Source organism: Rhinolophus sinicus, linkage group LG04, assembly GCF_036562045.2.
Source record: "Rhinolophus sinicus isolate RSC01 linkage group LG04, ASM3656204v1, whole genome shotgun sequence".
Lineage (NCBI taxonomy): Eukaryota > Metazoa > Chordata > Mammalia > Chiroptera > Rhinolophidae > Rhinolophus > Rhinolophus sinicus.
Window position 1 is genome coordinate 143,881,838 of NC_133754.1, and position 21,354 is coordinate 143,903,191.

General features: G+C 37.3%; 1 protein-coding gene across 1 annotated transcript in view; it reads left to right on the forward strand.

Annotated features, from left to right (window-relative positions):
• The first annotated feature begins 19,613 nt into the window (after positions 1-19,613).
• LG04H9orf85 (linkage group 04 C9orf85 homolog) overlaps positions 19,614-21,354 on the forward strand; it is a 50,316-nt gene continuing 48,575 nt past the window's right edge. The window contains exon 1 of the mRNA XM_019736676.2: positions 19,614-19,777. Within this exon, the coding sequence (XP_019592235.2) occupies positions 19,676-19,777 (102 nt within the window). The 5' untranslated portion in view covers positions 19,614-19,675. The remainder of the gene's footprint in view (positions 19,778-21,354) is intronic.

The following is a 21,354-nucleotide window of genomic DNA, read 5'->3' on the forward strand; positions in this document are numbered from 1 at the left end:
TTCAAAAAATTTAAACATACACCCTGTAAATTCTCTAGGCTTCAAAATTTTTAGACATTTTACATCTGTAACAGTGAATTATCACTGAAAAATTAAATTCCAGTTTGCACAAATTATTAAAAGGTATCTTCTAAAATCATGAAAACATCTACGAAGGGCCTAAGAAGTCCTGTTTCAAAAGGGGCCAGACTTCTTGGCTTTAAAAATGTTTCCTCTTTAATGTACAGCATAGGAAAGATAGTCAATAATATTGTAATAACTTTGCATGGTGAAAACTGTTTACTAGACTTACTATGGTGATCACATTGTGTAAGGTTTATAAATGTTGGATCACTATGTTATACACCTGAAACTAATATAAAATTGTAAGTCAATCATACTTCAATAAAAAGTAAATTTTAAAAAATGTTTCCTCTTTATTATACAATTAATCAACTGAACCACTTTGTAAATTATGAACTATTTACTAACCACAAGGATGTATTGTTTTGAATCATATCTCACACACAGACCCTTCACTGCATATACTTAACATTCAAATATACCTACTTCTAGCAATGACTGTCACATAGAAGTCACTCAAAAGCCAATGTTAGCTGAGCTGAAGTTTGTAAAAATCAAATAGCATTATCACTAACTTTTGACATTGAAGAATATAAATTTGCAGGTCTGAAATTTTGCTAGGTCATGAAAGCCAGGCTACTGTTCATTTATCAAAATATCAAGCTAGATTTTATTATAAAGACTTCATAAATATTAACCTTATTTAATCATCATAACAACCTTATGTGATTGTACCATTATCCCCCACCCTCTCCCCTCATAGCACAATTTACAGATGAGGAATCAGAGCAGATAAGTTTAAATTCTCAAGATCACAATACTAGTAAATAGTGAAGCCAGGCTTCATACTTAGCATTATGGGTCCAGAGCCCTTTTTTTTTATTCATTGAGTTAGATTAGCATGGGGCAATGAAATGTTTTGCTACAGTGTAAACATGGAGAGTATAATGAAGTCAGTGGAGAAAGAAATATACGGATGAATGAACCTCCCATTTCATATACCAAAACAATAAAAACAAATAAATTTTTAAAAAAAACCAAAGATTGGATGAAAAAAATAAAGGTGAGATAATTGTTCAGAACATGAGAATATGTATCTGGGGAGAGGAAGGAAATGGTCCTGGCCACCAGAAAAAAGGAAAGTAAAACCTGGACTGGCATCTATAAATTCACAACTTTGTTGTTCTCTTCTGAAGATTCTGAAATCACTTTCAAACGGCTAATTTTACTTGTTACGTGGAAGAAAGTGACATATTTTAGTGGTCTTTAAATGTGTAAGGATTCTAGTAAGTCTTTGGATATAGGCTTCAATACTGTCAAATTTCTATTTCATGAAATGTACCTGAAATGGACTACCAAACTGCTCTCAAAGGTGGCATCAGTTTGCAGTAACACCTACACAGCCAAACCCATAGGGACCTGTCATTTGGATTAACTGTGATACCTTAACGACTGTGAGACTCTGTTGGGATGCGGATGAGCGGCACTGAATCTAGAAATCAATTTGAGAAGAACCAAAATCTTTGTATTCTTAAACAAAGTATCTCTATTTATTTTAGCTTTCTAAAAATCCCATTTCCTAACTGTTGATGTATAGAAATGGAATACATTTTTGTAGCCTTACTTAATGTACAACAACTTTGTAAATCCTTATTCTCTCATTACTGCTTCTTGCTTTACTGCACTGGCTTGGATTCCAGTATACTGTCATTTATAAGCTCCTGCTTTAATGGTGAAACACTGACAGTATTCTTTTTAAGCATAATTTTTCCTATAGAATTTTTATGGATACTCTTTAATCTCTAAATATTAAGAAGTTTCCTCTTTTCCCAGATTTCTAAAAGTTTTAGTAGGATAAATACCACAAAAATCAACCTGGCATTTCCGGAATAATCCTGATTTGATGATAATGTATGCTTTTTTATATATTGTAGATTCACTTTGCTAATATTTTGCACAGGATTTTTTTATGTCACGATTGAGAACTGTCTTTAATTGTCCTCTTTTGTGCTTCTCTTGCCAGGTTTTTGTATTAAGGTTATGCTAACCTCATAAAATTTAGTTGGGGAGTGTTCTCTCCCTATGCTAAAGAAAAATTAGTTACATTTTCTTGTAGCCAATTAGATTTACTATGACAATTTTTCCCCTAAAGGTTTTCTGTGCTCTCTGTTGTTTTTGCTACTCTTTCCCTCAATTTTAACTCTTTTTAAAAACAGTTCTCTAGTAGCAGCTGTTTCAATGAGGTCAGAGAAATGGATGACTTCTCAACAAAACAACATTGCCTATTGCACAGAAACTAATATAATGAGTCTTAACTTCAATGCCTTGAAGTTTAAAGATTTAACATGCAGTGTCAAATGCTGGAGGACAACTGAAGAGGCTGTCCTTGCAATAATACATAATGGTTGCTTTGAGACTAAAGTACAATAAGAAAGATCTAACTCAAATTTGAAATTCAAGCTGAGATTGTTTGTTGCAAGAATGAGTAAGAGCTGGGGTCCTATCAGCCATCAGTAACAGAATTCTACCTCCAAGCTTTAAATCTGTCCTAGAATGATTCTTTTCTATGAAAGCTTGGCAGGCTCCCTGGGGCACCATGGACATGGGCACGGGAATGGTGTTAGTGGTAGAAACCAACTGTGAATCTGAGCCAGCTTAGAGCCCTTGAATAGCTCCTTCCCCACTTGGGGATATATATGTATCAGGTCTTGTCCTCCACAATTTCTTTCTTTTTCGAATTTCAATAACTGGTCTGTGGTATAAAGAACACCAGACCGGGAATTAGGAAGGCTGGATTCTAGTCGCTATGCTGATACTAAACTAGACTGAGCCATCATGGAAGTCATTTTTCCTTCCTGAACGTCAGCTTCCTTACCTCTAATACAGAGGTTTGTGTCCAACAGCACCTGAATTACGTTCTAGCACAAAGGCTTCTTAATTTTGAATATCAGTATAAAGCAGCTAAGAATGACTAAGAGTGAGTTCCTAAATAGAATGGAAACAAAGTACTAATTTATTCTTCCCGCAAAATGTTCTTTGAATTCTTGGGCTTTTCTCTTATCAAATGTATCCAAATGTATCAAATGTATCCAAACGGTTCTTTTCTCTGCCAGTTACCTTTTCCCTTGGTTCCTTTGGATATTATTACCGTCTACGTAGGCCTTTTGTTCAGAGACTCTTTTTGAACAAAAAAAAGAAATTTCAACTTCCTTCCTTGTTATGACATTCTGTCACCTTATAGAACAGACTAAAATGGAAATGGTTCAAATTTGCACACAAATATTAAACATTAATTGGGACAACAAAACCACAGAACTGCATCATAAGCAGTATACAAGTGTATTCCTAACATCTATCAAACCCTTCTCCATATATAATATCTTTTCAGTGGGATACAGAAGGAATTATGGCATTTATGCCATGTCAATAAAGTACAATATTCCTTAACAAGGTTCATTACTTCTCTTCAGATTGTGTAACAAGCCAGCAATTCTTTACTCCTATGGCTAGCTTGTCTATCAACAGTTTGTATATCTACATAAACTGCCATTCCACCACTTCCTTTTTCTCTAGTTGTCAGCTACCTTAGTTAGCTATACTCATCTGTAAGGAAAGGTTTGAAGAAATACCACTACTCCTAGAAAATGTGCAACAAACACTTGTCACTGTCAGTTGTGCTTTCCTGGACTCAACAAACCAACATTTTGCCAAGGTTTCTTAAAACATGGAAATTGTGCCTTTTACAGGAGTGCATAACAAGAACCAGAATTATTTCAAAGAAAGGTGTAAACACCGGAGAAAATAAAAACAACATATTTAACTGATTAGGAGTCAATTTTAAGTCTTTAAAACCTTGGGCAAATCACTAAACCAGAGTCTTTTTCTTCATCTGAAAACATAAAGTGATTGGCCTAATTAATGTTTGTTAAAGTCTCTTTAAATTCTACAAGGGGTGATCAAACAATATGGTGAATACTTAAATTAAAAAATACAGTAAAATATACATTGCCATTAATCTTCCTCAATATACCCCCCTCACTTCAAACAAACTTATCCCATCGTTCTTGCCACTTTCTGAAGCAGTTCTGGAAGTCCTTTCATGAATGTCTTTAGTTGTGCTGTCGTTGCTTCCTCAATGTCCTGAATCGATTCAAAATGATTACCTTTCATGGTCATTTTGACTTTGGGGAAGAGCCAGAAGTCGCACGGTGCCAGATCTGGTGAATGAGGTGGATGAGGACACACCGTAATGTTTTTATTTGACATAAATTGCTGTATACCCCAAGCGATGAGTGACACGGAACCTTTCCGTTGTGATCACAACATATGGTAAATGCTGTTGCCAAGTGCCATCCAACTGAAATGCAGGGATCTTCAATATGGGAAGCAGTACATAGAACTTTAGTAACAGTGTTTGACAAGTTTCAACTTGTTTGGTGCAGTCAGTTTAGGGTGTCAGCTACAGTTGAGAAAAGGTGTGTTTTAAAGCATGCTGTAAATCATCGTCCATCATGACAACACTCCATGTCACGCATCACTTCTGGTATAGGGCAATTTCTGTCAAATAAAAACATTATGGGGTGTCCTCATCCACCTTATTCACCAGATCTGGCACAGTGTGACTTTTGGCTCTTTCCCAAAGTCAAAATGATTCAGGACATTGAGGCAGCCACGACAGGGTGCAACTAAAGACACTCATGAAAGAGGACTTCCAGAACTGCTTCAGAAAGTGGCAAGAACAATGGGATAAGTGTGTTTGAAGCGAGGGGGATTAATGGCAATGAGTCTTTTACTGTAATAAGTTTTTCTTATTTAAACATTCACCGTATTGTTTGATCACACCTTGTAAATTCACAACTTTTTTGTAAGTTGGTACACAGTATTTTAAATGTATTACAATGAATTAATATATAATTTAATAAATCAATGCTCTACGGGTCTTTTTGTCTTATGAAAAATTAGGTGTTATGTAACGTGGAGTAGATTTTTAAGCTTCAGAAATCAGATAAGAGTAGGTATCAATAATTTGAAAGACTCTGTGAAGGAGTTAGAACTTTATAGAGTTAGAAATGATTTCCAAAAGCATAGGGAAAAACCCTCCAGGCTAGGAGAATAATACATGTAAAAAGTACAATGGTGAGAAAGAACCAAAGCAAAGGGTGCATGGTGGAAAAAAATTGGGAAAAGGGGTCGGATTTGATAAATGAGAAATTTAAAACCTGTCAACCAATGGTCATTGGCACCAATTCAACACCAACAGGAAACCCTAATTTGGGGTGCAGCGAAAAAGGAAACTTTATTCAGTGCAAACAGTTCAACTGTGATACAGCAAGGCAGGGTGGCTGTGGAACAGATCAATAGTGTTTTGTATAGCTCAATTATGAGGCAGCATGGCTGTGGAACAGCACTGCTACGAGGTGGCCCTGGGGCAAGGCAGCCTCTTTCTGCCTAGACAGCTCTGCTCTGATCTGCTCCGCTCCAGTCCAGTCTGCTCAGCTCTGCACCAGCAAGACATCTTTGGTGTTACTGCTCCAGCTGGGGAAATGCAGTCTTCAGGATTTGGTGGAAAGGGAAAGTGTGCTCTGTGAGCCAGAGGGGAGCTGACTTATGTAGACATAAGTTCCCAGTCCTGGTCCCTGACTGGTCAGTCCTCATGCAAATGAGGACTCTAAATCCTTGCAGTTTGATTGGTCCAAAAGGCACTTTCCTGATTGGTCAGAATGGAGCCACTCTGAATGGTTGGTGAAGATGCTGATGGGATATAGCTGATTGAACAGAGAAAGTCTTAGTTCTATTGGTTGAAATCGGATTCCAGGAACTCCTCTGTAACAGCTGGCTCAGATGGCAGAAACAGTGCAGAAAGGCAGTTCAGTGCAGGAGGCAGGTAGCTTAAAGCAGCATTCTCTTTGAATGCAGTTTGTGTGAGAGGCCTCTGTAGAGAAATGGTTGCTCGGCTTGGTTTCATTTTGTTTTTAATTTGAGCCCAATGAGCCAACAGGAGCCCATCTTAGTACTTTTTTTTTTCTTTTTCAGGGTCCACAAAACAAATCTGTTTAATAATGTATAGAAAACCACTGTAGTTCTTTACACATGTAATATATAGAGTGATGTAGTCAATTAGGCAACTGCATATAAGCCTACTCCGACTTGAATTTACATTAGAATTTGATGGTACTGATGACTTAAACAAAGCACAGTAAACTTCGTAACTCGTGCTGCTGAAGAATTTTATGTATTTAAATTTTAAGATTTTCAAAAGCAAACCTCAACCTGCTACATGGAGGTATATCAAACACACTGTTAAGAAAGGAGAAAATTAACAAATGAATGATGATCATTTGTATTGCAAAATGTATAAACCACACCCTTCGGTTAAATATCAATACTTGACTACATTTAAAAGCAATATTCTCCAAATTAGTAACATGTGTAACTTTCTACTACGCAAAATAAAGATCATCTTGATTTAATGGATATTTCAGTTAATAAATACTGTCTTATATTCTTCTAAAGATCAGAAGCAAACAAGTGGATATTGTAGACCCTTTTGTTTTCTTTTAGAGACAATTTCTACTAGAATAGGTCTGAAAAGTAAGTATTTTAGGTGAAGCTGACAGAGAACAATGTACTGACACTGTATGCCAAGTAATGTAACTGGAGAAGGATGGAGGAAAGGGGAACAGAGGTTGCAAAAAACAGTTAAGGCAAATTCTTGATACCTGATTTGAGAAGAATCTGATAGCTAGTTTTTGGCAGTCTACATGTCTAGTTTATCTCTGGGGTAAATATTTGTCTGGGATGAGGAAGAAAGAAAGCAAGCATTAAAGATCATTCTTCCAAATGTCATCAACTGGGTTACTAAATACTATCTTACATACTACTTTAGGCATGAAATATTAAATTCACCTAATTGTTTTTTGGCATTTCATGCAATTTTCTACTTCTGAAGAAATCTTATTTCACATTATACATATCTCATTTTAATAAAATAAAGGAATAGCAGAAACAGCACAAGCCCAGAAACTTAGGTTCTACTTATAATTCTATATAAAATAAGTTCTTAAGCACTGAACTGCCTCAATTTTAATGCGAGAAGACAGAACCATTAAGATCCAAAGCTTTTCCAGCAAGAATATTTTATTATACTAAATCCTCACTCTCCTCAATAATCTGCCTGGATTTTTTTTTGGCATGTTATCCTATATTCACATTATCTTTCTTTATACAACTGGATATGGTTTTCCTCCTCTCCTTGCAACTACAGAAAGAGGAATCTTATTGTACATTCTATTAAAAATACCAACAATACAAAAATACTAAAAAAAAAGACATTTCTAAAGAAAAAAAGGGAACCTGTGGGAACATTATTAAAAACAAGTCAAAACAGTATCAAATAGCAGGTCTTTTTCACTTAAAGCCTAAACAAACAAAAAAGATAATTCAATTGGGAAGTTATTCAATTTTTGTCATCCTTAATTGTATGTAGATGAGCACACAAATGCAATTCTCTTGATTTACTAGGGCTACATTTTCTACCCTTTGATAGTAGTTCCCAGCTTTTACAAACAAAAGGAATGACCAGGGTTATGTAGAATAAGACAATAGAAGGAACATTTTGTGTGAGTAAACAAATAAAATATTTGAGAGTGTGAATTTTTTCTTTTACAAACAAAAAATCTCCTAATCTTTTCTTTTCTACCTAGCCTACAAGGTGATCTCCTATTTAAGAACTCCTTGGTGGTTTCCTTCTGTCCTTGTAATAAAATCTAACTTCTCCATGGGTCTTTAAAGATCTTGTACGATCTGGCCTTTGCTTACCTCTCCCAACTTATTTTGATCCTCTCCCCTTTCACCACGATAGTTGCAGTCTTCTTTACAATCTTTCAGTTTCTTGAAAGCATGAAAGCTGTTTCCACATCAGGAACTGCATACATGCTTTATTCTCTCTCTCTCTAACTTCTCACTATTCTAGTTTCAAATCGCCACTTTTCCTGAGAGATCTTGTGCACCCCCAAATCTAAATTAGGTTATTCTTTCTCATAGTCCCAGTTCTTTCCCTTTAGTATAATTGCAAACTGTGATCTCTGCCATGTATTCAGCTATGGGCTTACTTGCTTAATGCCTATTGTCTTTACTATGAGGCCAGTGACCTTGTGTGTTTTCTCAGCAGTATATAGGCAGCACCTGATCCATAATCTACTGACTAAATGCAAGAGAAGAGTTAATAACCTGCACATATACCTAAAGACCTGAGAGTATATAAACTGAGACAATGCTAAATAGAATCAAAATAGGTTTTGTTTTGTTGTTTTGAACCAAATTAATAACGCGTGTAATTTATGGCTTGATCTTTCTGGAAACCACACTAACAAATTGTGTTTAAAAAAATACCTTCAGATACACTTACAATCCCTAAGAGAAGAGATAAACAGACAATTAAGTTGAAGATAATTACCATATATACAATTTACTAATTTGCTAATCAGAGATGTTTTATCTGGTTAATGCCAATTAACTGCAACATAGCAGGTCAACTTCCTGATTATAAAACTATAATACTGTATTTTTATATGTGAAGTTATATCATGAGCATCCTCTGTCAAGGCGGGAAAATCCTTTTTTAAAAAGGTTATTTGGATGGTGGCAAAAAAAGAAGCTGAAATGCTTCCCAACTGATTAATTTGGGAGGCCATGTTAGAGAGCCTAGTATTCATGAATTAGTTTGAGGAGTTAATTTAAGTGTTGTATTGGCAAAACTGAACATTCTCTTATGTTTGACAATTTCTTCTGAAATGTGTATCCTTGAAGCATTCACTTTAAAATGATTTGCGCACTTAAATAAATGAGTGATTTGCTCCTGTACCCAGCCGCCGAGTGCGCCAGATTGTCCCTAAATGACAAGTGATAATGCCCTAATGCCACCACAAAAAGCAATTCTGTTTTTAAAAGTGCCTTGCCTTGCTATCCAGTCAGGTTAATCAACTGTAGCTGCTAACGAAACCTCAGCTGGTGCAGACCATCCTCAGTCAAATGTAAAAGTAGACCACCCAGTGACTGGGATACTCAGATGACAAGAAACCCAGTTCTTTCCTTCTTTTCTACCATTAGCATCAATATCAGGGGATATTAGTGAATGTCATGCTATCCATCTCCATAGCCTTCAGGACAGGAGAATGTCGGCAATAATTGTTAAGCCCCTGAACGTTGACTCCCCCCCCCACCCCATATTACTCTCATTACTTTCCAGTGCCATCACAAGCATAACTTCAGATTTATTAAAGAGAATAATAGGGATCCTAGCTCAGTTCCTCACTCTGGTAGAAACCCTAAAAAATGAGTTACCCATGTTGATTAAAGATGTACATGCTATTATAGTTGGTTGGGAGATATTTATATTTCTATAAGCAAATGCACTTCTGCATACAGGATAATATTTCCCATCTGGGACAAAGTAGGACAGTAAGCCATGTTACAAAATACGGTTAGAGCAATTTGATTTCCTATTCCTGAAAATATTTTGATTTACACTTGCTCTCAGCAAATTTAAAAATAAGCTATAATAAATAAAACCCAAAGTATCAAATAAATTAACAAAAGGAAACAGTTCATGAATTCATGCTCTGTATTTTTCAGTTGCTTCAGTTTATCAGTCATTTTATTAATTTCTTCGAAGTTTGGTAATGTGAACACTTACAAATCAATTTGCAGCAAAACAAAACATGAAAGAAGTTTCTAATATGGGAAAATACAATATTAATTTTTAACAATAAAATGTTCAGCTATAACAATTGAAGTTTGGTATGGAACTGTAATAATGTACTTCATTTTTATATATAAAGTTGTTATTTCATGAGTCTTTCTTGGTAGGGGTGGCTTGAGGATTGGTGTTAATCTATGATAAAGTTTTTACCATTATTTGGCAAAATAAGAAGAGCTAAGGACAAAAGTAGTGGGTTTAATAAATTTAAAGGTTTGCCTTTTATTCAGAGTATGTCCTTTATACTTTTTCTAACATTTAAACATCTTTCTTGTTAAAAATTAAACTTTTGTAAAAAATTTTAAAAACTGGTAATAGATACTAAGTTTTAATTTTTCTGAGGTGATTTTACTGGGCAAAACTTAAATCCGTAGCCTCTTATTATTCTTATTTTTGGGAATTTAACCGGCCCCTCAAAAATCAAATAAAAAGTTTTAGAACTATCAGGCTTTGGAACTACACATAATGCAATCAAATCACAGCTTAGATACCTTCCAGTTGTATGGCTTTAGACAAATTGCTTCTCTGAGCCTCAATTTTCTTAATCTGTAAACCGCCAAGTTGCTGGAATATTAAATGAGACATCACCTAAATTCCTGGCATACTAGATGCAAAAAGGATGTTCTTTTACTTGGAACAGACAGCTCTGTATATGATAATCTTTCTGGACCCTAGAAATCAATCAAATCCTAATTTGCCTTTTCACTCGCAAGATGTCTCACTCCCTCCACACATATTCTGGAGGGTTCCAATGCCTCTAGCATCTTCAGAGACCCTGTCTAATCAGTTACCTTCTCTGTAAGTTTCCGGTACCTTCTGTCTCTCCTGCTTTACTGATTCAACTCTTCTGTTTACAAATGATATATTCAAGGATCGCAGAAAAAAAAAGTATATCCACATTCTAACCACTGTTTCTGAGTGTCCTTCAGAATCAAACTTCACACAACTCCTCATCGGGCCCCAAAGGAATTGTGATCTAAGATCTATCATCAAATTGTTGGTCCATCCACCTTATAACTTCAAAGTGCAATGGGTATTTCTGACTTCAATTCACAAGATTACTTTGTGGCATTAAACACCACTGTCCTTTCCTTCCTTCTTGAAACTAACTTTCAATCTTGGTTTTTCTGATGACCTCTTCAAAAGTTTACTTATTTAATTAAACAAACAAACAAACAAAAAAACCAAACCAGACTGTCTTTTGTCTTCCTCTTATCTTTTAACTAACTCAAACCCATGGCTTTAACTACCACTTTGTTCTCCTTCTGTCCTCCAGTCTTTTTAACTCAACCATACCCAGGGTTTTAACTACAACTTAGACTCTAGTGCTGCATAAATCTAAAAACCTCAGTCTCTAGCACAGACCTCCCTGTTAAGCTACAGACCCTGAAAATCTCCATTTGCATTTCCCTCCCTCCTCCTCTCTACATTCTTTTAATTTAATCAAGGCCTATCTCCTATGTCTCTATCCCCCTAGCCACATCTCAGCTCAGCCACTTTAAACTTAATGTTATAAAATCACTTACTGATATCTATCTCATACCCCTTCTAATCCACACTCTACACTGTTGCTAGGTGATGACACTTTCCTGTTTAGAATCTCTCAATGGGCCTCATAAGCCCTCTTGAATAAATTTTTTAACATGTGATACACGGTTCCTCCACCCTCTCTGCTTCCTGGTCTCTAGCCTATTTCTGATTCTGAGCACTTTCCTATTCATTCATTCTACTGAACATAATGTTTCTTAGTAAGAGAAACATTCTCTCTTGCTTTTATGCCTTTGTGCACAGTTTGTTCCCTCCTCTGTTGGTAAAATTCTCCCCTCCCATAAATAAGTGAAACTTTTACTGCTTTTTTTTTTTTCTTTCTTTCTTTTAAGCCTCTGTTTAAGTTTTACTTCTTCCTCTAGGGGGAAAGACGTTCTCCTGAACTATGCTCATGTGGACTGATTTAGATAATCTCTTCAGTCAAACTTTTTTTGTGTGACCGATTTAGATAATCTCTTCAGTGAAACTTTTTTTTGTGTGTGTGTGTATGCATGTATTAGGTCACGAACCAAAATGTTTTTATGGATCTTAACAAAAAATTGAAAGCCATTACTCTAGGTGATTGTCTGAATATCCTTAATGTATAATTTTAAAAAGTCCTCCATTCCAATTAACTTTACTGCCCTAAATCTTTATTAATAAATGCAACATTGAGGTCTGTTAAAAAAAAAAAAAAAACTTAACAAAATATTACCTGTAGTGTTTCAGATATAAGCTTGCCAAGTTACTGAATGGTATTATGCAGGATACCAATCAGAAACAAAATATCTAGGCCATGAGTTGTGGATGGTATTTTTGGGAAAACCTTACTACAGGAATTATTTCAATTGATTTTAATTTTCAGAACACATTTAAGGTCAATCAAAATTCAGAAACCAAACAAGTTTATTGCAATTAATAAACTGATGTCTTCTATTTTTATTCCTGGAAGTACTTGCTTTATTTACCTCAGGTTTGTTGGGACTGGAGTGGAAAATTGCCTACCCCAAGTTAATGAGGTTATTTCAACCCCCTTTCTTATTCATCCTGACCTATATTAAGCATGTATTTCTTTTCTTAATCTTATTCTTTTAGTGTTTCTACATCCTAAAAATAAATCTTAGTTAAACACTCTAAGACAGTCACAATGAAACAAATTTCTTTAGCAGTATGTATTTTTAAGGGTATGTATTTAAAGACCTCTAACTCTACTGCCAATTCTAATATTACCTCCTTAGACACTAAAAAGCTTCATGAAGTAAAATTAAAATCATAACTAAAATACTGTTTATGTCTTAATGATTTTCCAAAGGCCATGATTTAACAATATAACATAAATCAGTTTTGCTTTTATAATTTAGTCAATTTTAGCAAAGTTGCAGAAAGAAAAAAAAGAAACAGTGAAAACATCACCAAATGTAGTCAGATTTGATCCAAATTCTCCTTGACTCTATGCCATTTAGCAGCTTCGATTCCTTCAAGTGCAACATACATATCTACGGCCTTCATCGCAATAATGTGTGGTGCTAAATGAGCCAATGCCTACAATACAATGTGAAGCTCTAGCATAAAGACAGTATAATACAAAACACTCTCAACAAATCTGCATGAGATGATTTTCAAATAAAAACAGCTTTAAAGGTAGTTTACAAATGACTATATGTTAATGAAATATATCATTACACTGACTGGTTCTTATTAATATTTCAGAATGGGTGGATAAAATTTATCCACCAATGGCACAGATTATTATACACTGTGATAAATGCTATGAAAATAAAGTACAGAGTGCTACATGAGAACTAGGTGGGGGGCAGGAGGTAGATGCTTTCACTTATTATCTCCTTTAATCTTAATAATACTTTTCTCAGGTTATAATCCTTTCACACAGGAGAAAAATCAAGGCTTCAGGTTGTTAAGCCAATTAACTTGTCCAAGTTCACACAACTTAAGTGGGAGAGCCAGGAGCACAGGTTTAACTTAAAGATTACATTCTGTCCACTCTTCTAAGATTTTGCTAATGTCTGCATGGCTAACGTCCTCACCGCACATCTCTGTTCATTCTTCCCTTCTCAACAAGGCCTACCTTAACCACCCTATTTAATAGATCCAAATGCCTCCTATAATTCCCCCTTATCCTTCTCCACTTTTTCTTTACAAGTATTTATCGTTTCTAACACATAATATATTTATTTATTTTGCCTATTTATTGCCTCTGGCCCTCTGCTAGATGGAGAGCTGCTAAGAAGTTAGGGATCTCAGCTTGCTTTGTTTACAGATATATCCATAAAACCTAGAATATGGACTGATATACAGTAGACTGGCCCATTTTTCCTTTCCCACATTTCATCTTTACCTGTGTGTAATAACTTGTTTAACCACTCTTGCTTTTAATTCCTGTGGGAGAAAAAAAAAGGGACCTATACTGGAGCCAAATTAACATTAAAATAGTGTTTAAATTTAGTCTGAAATACTGTTTAAAAATTAGGGTCGTAAGTATCATTTAGAAAATTCTAGCCAGAATAAAAAGTGATGAAAAGACATGTAAAACATGTAAAACAAACGGAAACATGGAGGATGCAAATGGTGACAGAAGACAAGTACTTAAGACTGTCTGCTCACTTTCTGTGTTTTAGAGGCTGAATGTGAGGCACAGATGAAACGTAGGAATCAGAGTACTTTAAAGCAGTGGTTCTCAAACCTTATGGATTTCAAAAAAGTTAAATTAAAAAAATGGTTGGAATTGGAATGACAGTTGCCAAATTTTAATTTTGCCAAAAAGGGACATTGGAAACTAAATACAATCTACTACCACCATAAATTTTATCAGAATACATTAACATAAAAATTACAATTTCAGTTTTACAAAGGGTAGTCATTTTATTAAGCAAATTTAGATTCATCTCATTATATAAAAATAGTTTTATGTGAATTTAAGATCTGACTGTGAAAAAGCAAAACTTTTAAAAGAAGCTATCACAGAATCCATCTCTTCAGGATAGAAAAGATTTCTTTAAAGAGAAAAAGCACAATCATAAAAGAATAAATCTGACATTAAAATTAAGAATACCTGGTTATCAAATGGCACCATATTTAAAGTGAAAAGGCATGCTAAAGACTAGAAAGATACTTGTCAAGTCTACCAAATATTACTATCCAGAATATATAAAAAGCATTTACAAATCAATAAGATAAACCCCACTAAAACAACAACAACAAATAAGCAATGCACAGAAAAGGAACATGAATGACTAGAAAATAAATGAAAGTGTTCTCAGTTATGGATCTAATTGGGGAGATGCCAGTGAAAACTACAATGAGGTACCATTTTGCACTCCTCCGAATGGCAAAACGTAAGCAGTCTAAAGTATTGGAAGGTGGGGAAATTAGACCTTCTCACCCATTCAATTTTATTAAATAACTACCAGTTTTCTCTCCAAAGTATGTTTTTCTCCAAAGTGTTTGTATCAGTAATAACACACACTTTGGAAAGAAAACTGGTAGTTATTTAATAAAGTTGAAGAAGCAGCATCTACCTCGTGTTCTAGCAAACTAGATTTATATCCTAGGGCAATCTTTCTCAATGTTGGGTTTTAGTTGTTATAGCAAATCAGGGGCACTACTGAACAGATTCTAGGGATACTAAGCACTCTTGGTGCCTACAGATAAGGCTGTCCCATGTCTTTTCAATATTTTACTGGACGCTCATTTAAGGGAACAGGGGAAAAAAATAAGGTCAGATATTTATAAACAGGACTTTACACAAAGTATATTTGTGTTGTTTTAATATAGACGCAGATTTTTAAGAATGCAACCACCATGTAAAGAGGTAAGACCGCACTTTTATTTTTGTTCAAACTTTACTGAAAATAGTTCGTTATGTCAGCAACTCATTTATCAACAACAGTGCCACCACTGGTATTTGAATGGCCAATTCAACACACTGTTTTAGCCTGCATTAGTAGCTGTCTTAATTCATCGTGTTACTTATCTGACTACTATTTCTTCTAGTAGTGCTTCTGAGACTTTAATGTGCACACAAATCACCTGGGAATCTTATTAAAATTCAGCATCTGAGTTAGCAAGGTAGGGCTTGAGCTTCTGATTTCTAACAAGCTTCCAGAATTCTGGTGTTACTGGTTTACTACCTCACATGGTAGGCAAGATTTAGAGTGTGGCTGAGCCCCAGTGAAATATATTATTGGTTATAAACTACTTCTTATATTTTAGTAAGGGTATTACTTTCTTTAAAATGTCAATGTAAGTTTATTATTACAAATTTCACTTTAGTACAATATTGGGAATGTTGCAAAATATTTCTATAAAAATGGGATAAAGGGTCAAGAAGCACTGCCCTAGACCTAAGTAAACACATACAAGAACATTCCCTACAATACTGCTTAATAAGCAAACAATTAGAAACAACTACAATGACCAACAGAAACCTAATATAGTCACATAATGGAACACATATCATATTGCAGTAAAAATAAAGAAACTAGGAACTACCTGAATAAACACAGATAAACCTTGGCAAGTTGAGTGAAGAAAGCAAGCTACAGATACAAACATCATATTTAAATAGTCTTAAAACAATCAAAGGAAAACTATATAATGTTCATGTATATAAAGGTATGCAGTAAAATATAAACATGATGGATAGGAAGGATGTATGTCATTTTTTGGTTAATGGTGTAGAGTGGGGAAAAGGGAGTAGGATCTAACGAGGGGTATATATATAAAGTACTATGAGGAAGTTTCATTTTGTTTTGTAGTTTTATTTCTTCAAATTGGTAATGCGTGCATGAATATTCATTATATTGTATGTTGCCCATACTTGCATTGCTGTATTATTTCCCATTTCATCTGAATTGGCAAAAAACTGTTGGGACTAGACAGGTGTTTGGAAAACACTGCGCCAAAGCAAAGGATTTAGGAATAGATGTCAGAAAATCCAGCTTCAAGTCTCAATTCTGCTTCTTATAAACTGAGTAGCTTTAGGCAATTCAAATAATTAACTTCTCTGATCTTTAGTTCACCTGTAAAAAAATGATAAAACAGCTCTTGCCCCCTCCAACCCACAAGGCTGGGTTTCAGAGGCATATAGGGCAATATATGTGAGAAACTGGTAGAGGAGTAATTTTTGAGAACAGCAAATCTTGGCTATATTAGAAATAAAACCTACCAGTAAATAAATCAAGTTAATTCGTCACTTTTGTTTCTTGTCATCACTGATTCAAAAGATATAACACCAATCTTAACATGGAAGAAACTTTAGTTTATTAATTCCTAAATGGCATATAGATAGGTATTCTCCCCATTAAAACTATGTTTCTTTAAGCTAATTCTTCACGAAGAAATTGAAATTCGTAATACCAAAACAAAAAGAGGACTGCACTAAAAAGTACTCTTATATAACTAAAACAATCAATGTCACATAACCAGAGTAACTATTGGTTCTCATTGCCCTTTCTCTAAAGTGAGTAGGTGGCACATTTTACTAGCCCTGTATTACAGACGGAGAAACTGACTGAGCTGGGAGATAGCTTGCCTAGAGTTGTAGACCAATTCAGTGACAGAACTTGAAACAGATACTAATTGCCTAGTTCTGTGTCTATTAAGCTACCAAAAACATTATTTTGCCATGGTGTTTCATGGTAATTCTATTTGTCACAGAGAAACAGAAAATTCTTTGTCAGATGTCATTTCATACACATTTCAAAATGGGCAAAGATACTCAAGGAAACAACCACTTATCAACTACAGTACCATTCAGCAAGGGACAAAATTAAAACTGCCTAGGCCTGCTAAAAATCTAATCTCATCCTTCCCAATTAACTTTATTAACACTAGAGTAGGAGAAAAGAGAGGTCAAATTATGAGGAAGGGTGCTTTCCATTTTCTCCTGGATCTCAAATAATATTGCAATCATTGCATAACAGGGATTTTATACTTTTTATTAGCAGAAACATGACTATCTCCACTGTTCTTCTTTAAGAAACTCACCACACCGAGTTCCCAAATAAAAATTTACTAACAAGCAAAGAATTGGGCAGTCTCAAATTAGACCACTGTAATTATGATAATCATCAAAATGTTGGCAATGATTAGGTATTAGATGTCACCCAAATGAGTTTATGCTATAAACATATGAAGAGATAAATTTTTTATGGAGAAAAGTTCGTTTTAAGTCTCCCTGTTAATGTAAACAAATGTATCTTTTTACTCAGACTTATTAGTTTAAAATGCTGACACAAGATCGCTAAAGTTCTTTTTATTAATCAGAGCCTTTAAAAAAAATCAATGAATAATCTTGCGGATCAAGTATTATATATTACACAAAGTATTAAACAGTAATACCTTTTCTCCTAAACAGACAAAATTTAAAGGTCACCCTCTCTGTATTCCGTTATTCATCCTTTTGCTACCAAATCCATCTCACAGACTTAAAGCATCGTTTTAAAAAAATTGTGCCCCGACACGGGCAGAAATTTCACCATGGATCACCATGAACATTTTCTTTTTCTTTTTTTTAAACAAGAAGCAGGGGTTAAGCTCTCTTTATAAAAGCCCTGCACGACAATACAATCTAACTTGATAGAACTTTCGTTTCAGGATTCAAAAAAAAAAAAAAAAAAAAAAAATCCAAACATAAACTGATTTTTCCAATTCACAACTCAAAAACAGATAAGACTGAAGTTCAACCATCTAGAGAAAAGGAACCCTACCGGCCGACAGGATTACACAAATCACCAAGCTCCGGACAGACAGAATCTCAAATCGAGGCTGGCACACGAGGACATTCAGGAGAAAGCTTTCAGGCACCGCGAATCTCACAGTGAGCCAGGGATGGGAATGTGAACCTGACCCCATCTTTCGGTCCACAGGGAGAAAAGCAAAGGAAGTGAAATGAGACCCTGATCGGCAAGGAGGACTCAAGACCTTTCCCAGTCCGTCTGTCCGTCCCTTCCCTGCCCCCAGACTCCCGCAGCCTCACCGACCCATAAGAACACTACGACCTCCCCCCTTCACAGAACCACTGGAGAATCCTCTCCAAAACGCAGACCCGATCGGGAGTGGCTTCCCCGCCTTTCCCCTGGAGTCGAGTGGGATCCCGGTCGCCAACAACAAAGACGTCTCCCGCTCCCCTCCCCCCGCCGGGCTCTTTCGGGTCCCTCCCGCGCTGCGGCTCCTGGCCTAGCGCCCCCTCCTCGAACTGCAGCGCCGCAGTCCGCGCGGCCCCACGCACCTGCACCTGAGGGGCCGCAGCCAAGGTGTGAGACAGAATGGGCCGGGAGAGAACCTCTGCCGATCCGCTGTCTTCCACAGGGCGCGATTCGTGCTGCCGCCACCGCCGGACTCTCCCGGCCTGCGGGCAGAGGGATGAGGGCTGCAGTCCCCAGCGCCGGAACGAAGAAGGACGGCAGCGCCCCAGAGGGCCGGTTCGCGCTCCCGAGTCTCGCCTCCCCGCGCCGGCTCTGCTGCTCCACACGGGCTCGCGTTCTGCTGACTAACGGCCCCGGCGCGAGGCGCTGGAGCTGCCGCCGCCGCCAGCTGCTCTCGGGCCTCAGGTCCCGAGCGGCCGTGGTCGCAGCCGCCGCCGCCGCCGCCGCCACCACCTCCCTTTCTGGCACTGCAGACACCACCCAGACCCAGCCAGGTCTTTCTTCTCTTTGATTCTCCTTCCTTTGCTCCTACTCAGCCTCCCAGCAACGGGTCTCGCTCTCGTGGCGGGAGGGAGGCTGGAAGGGAACCGAGGGGGCCAGCAAAGGACTCTTCAAGCCAGGAGGAGTTGGTCACTGACTGGAGGAAGGTGCCAAAGCTGACCCGGGCTCCAGCCTGCGAGCGGGCCAGGGGAGGGACGCAGCCCAGTTTAGCCCGACTTCCACCAATCACAAGCCTCCTAGCGGAGTCGGGCGCCGGGAGAGGCTGAACTGAGGCGGCAGGAGGCGGGGATTGCGGAAAAGACGAGCCAATAGAAGTAAAATTTTCCCGCCCCTCCGCCTTGATGGACTGCCACGTTCGGACCAATGGGGGAATTCTCGCTTCGAAGAAAGCGGGATTTATACGCCGAGTGGGAAAGAGAAGTTGTGCGGCAGGGGAGGGATCGAGGCTGGGCCGCAGGCAAAAGACTTGGTTGCTGAGAGATCGGAGAGCGTTCTTTGACCTCCGCGCGGAGTCACATGGGCTGACAGGGGCGGGGTCAGAAAGGCTGGATAAGGTCCTTCCGGGTCAGTGACAGAGGCGTCAGCTCCGTGAGGTAATTCCTTGCGTTTTGGTCTTTCTTCATCTTCCTTGTTTCAGCGCGTGTTGATTGTGGTTTCGGCGATGAGCTCGCAGAAAGGCAACGTGGCTCGTTCCAGGCCTCAGAGGCACCAGAATACGTTTAGTTTCAAAAATGACAAGTTTGATAAGAGTGTTCAGACCAAGGTAGGAACCTGCCTGTTGCACTAAATCTGACTCCAGGAAGGAATAGTTTAGTGGAGGGGAAAGAGGAAATGAGAGGAGTTGGCGAGGGTGAGTGTGGACCGCAGCCCGGAGTTAGTTTTGGCTGCAGTGCAGCCCTTTCTAAAATGATATTCCCACGCCCTTTGTTTGACCTGGATATGTTGTCTCATCGTAAATATATTTAGCGGTTAACACTTAACTAATTGCACAAAAAGTGAATGGGACCCTCATCAAACCAAAAATGCAGATGGGGAAATTGAGCGTTGAATGCTCCCATCTGGGCACGAGGATTATGGCACGAGTGTCTCTTTCAAATTTTGTGCGAAGTTTATGCAGCCATATTGGGGGACACCCCAAGCCCATAGGTTTGTAGGGGCGATGTGAAGGAGTAAGCGCTCGTAACCCCAGGGCCTGTCCTCACCAACAGAATGGCAGTATGTCTCTTCTGTAAGATTGTTTTGAGGAGCAAATTGTTTGATTCATGTAAAAGTGCCTGTTTTGCTTTTGATAAGTCATTTACTTCTTTAGCAGGATTTATGTAAACTGGTGGAAAATTCACAATATCTAGATAGCTAGAGATGTTGGGTTGCATACAACCACTGTTTTGCTGTAGGTGTCTCCCCCTGCAACCTTTCCATAGCTCTATGAAGAGGAGATAACTGAAGACAAGGTCATCTTGAGGGGCACCGTCAGTCACATCAGATAAACGTGATATTCACATAAACTGGAGTTAACATTTACTAGGGGTGTGGCTTAAGTGAGTTATTTAATATTTAATTTGTCTTGAGTCTTACTTTGGTCTAAAATGAGAAACCTGGAAGGATTATTGTGAGGCTAAAATATGTGACATATATAAATGGTCTAGATCATAATAACTGTCCAACAATAATTAATTTCTCAACACTGAGAAATTAATGTTGAAAGCAAAGTAAACTTCATGGTAACCTGTTATCTCCATTTCCTTTTCTCTTTCTGTCTTCACTAACTACAAATACTTAAAGTTCCTGTGCAAAGCTCTGTGCTCAAGTGCATACAATATTATAAAGATTTGACTGTCTTCAAGTAGCTTATGGTTTCCTGGGTGATTGGACAATAAGCAAACACAAAGATATAATTATGAATTATGATAAATCCTGATGAGGGTGAAGACAGTTCAGTAAAGAAGAGTAAGAGGGATATTTTCAATTAGGTGTTCAGGGGACCTCTTCTTTCCCTTACTTAGATTCAGATTCAGAAAGAAAACTGGAGCAACATTTGGGAAGACTCCCAAGTTTGTGCCTCTTATCAATAGGTAAACCAGAATAAAAAAACAAAATAAAAAAAAAACCCAAAAAACCAAAACTGTGCCGTTCCCAACAGATGTCTATCTAGTCCTGTATTCTTACTCTAAATTTTGGCACAGGCATTTAATTCTGATTGTTTTTCATCTTGGTGTTAATCTAACAGCCATGTCCTATCTCCCCAGTCTAGAGATGTACTGTAGGGAATGGTCTCAGATTGGTTCAGGTAATTTCTGATCTGAGTAATTTTGTTGTGAGTAATGAAGTGTCAATCATGGG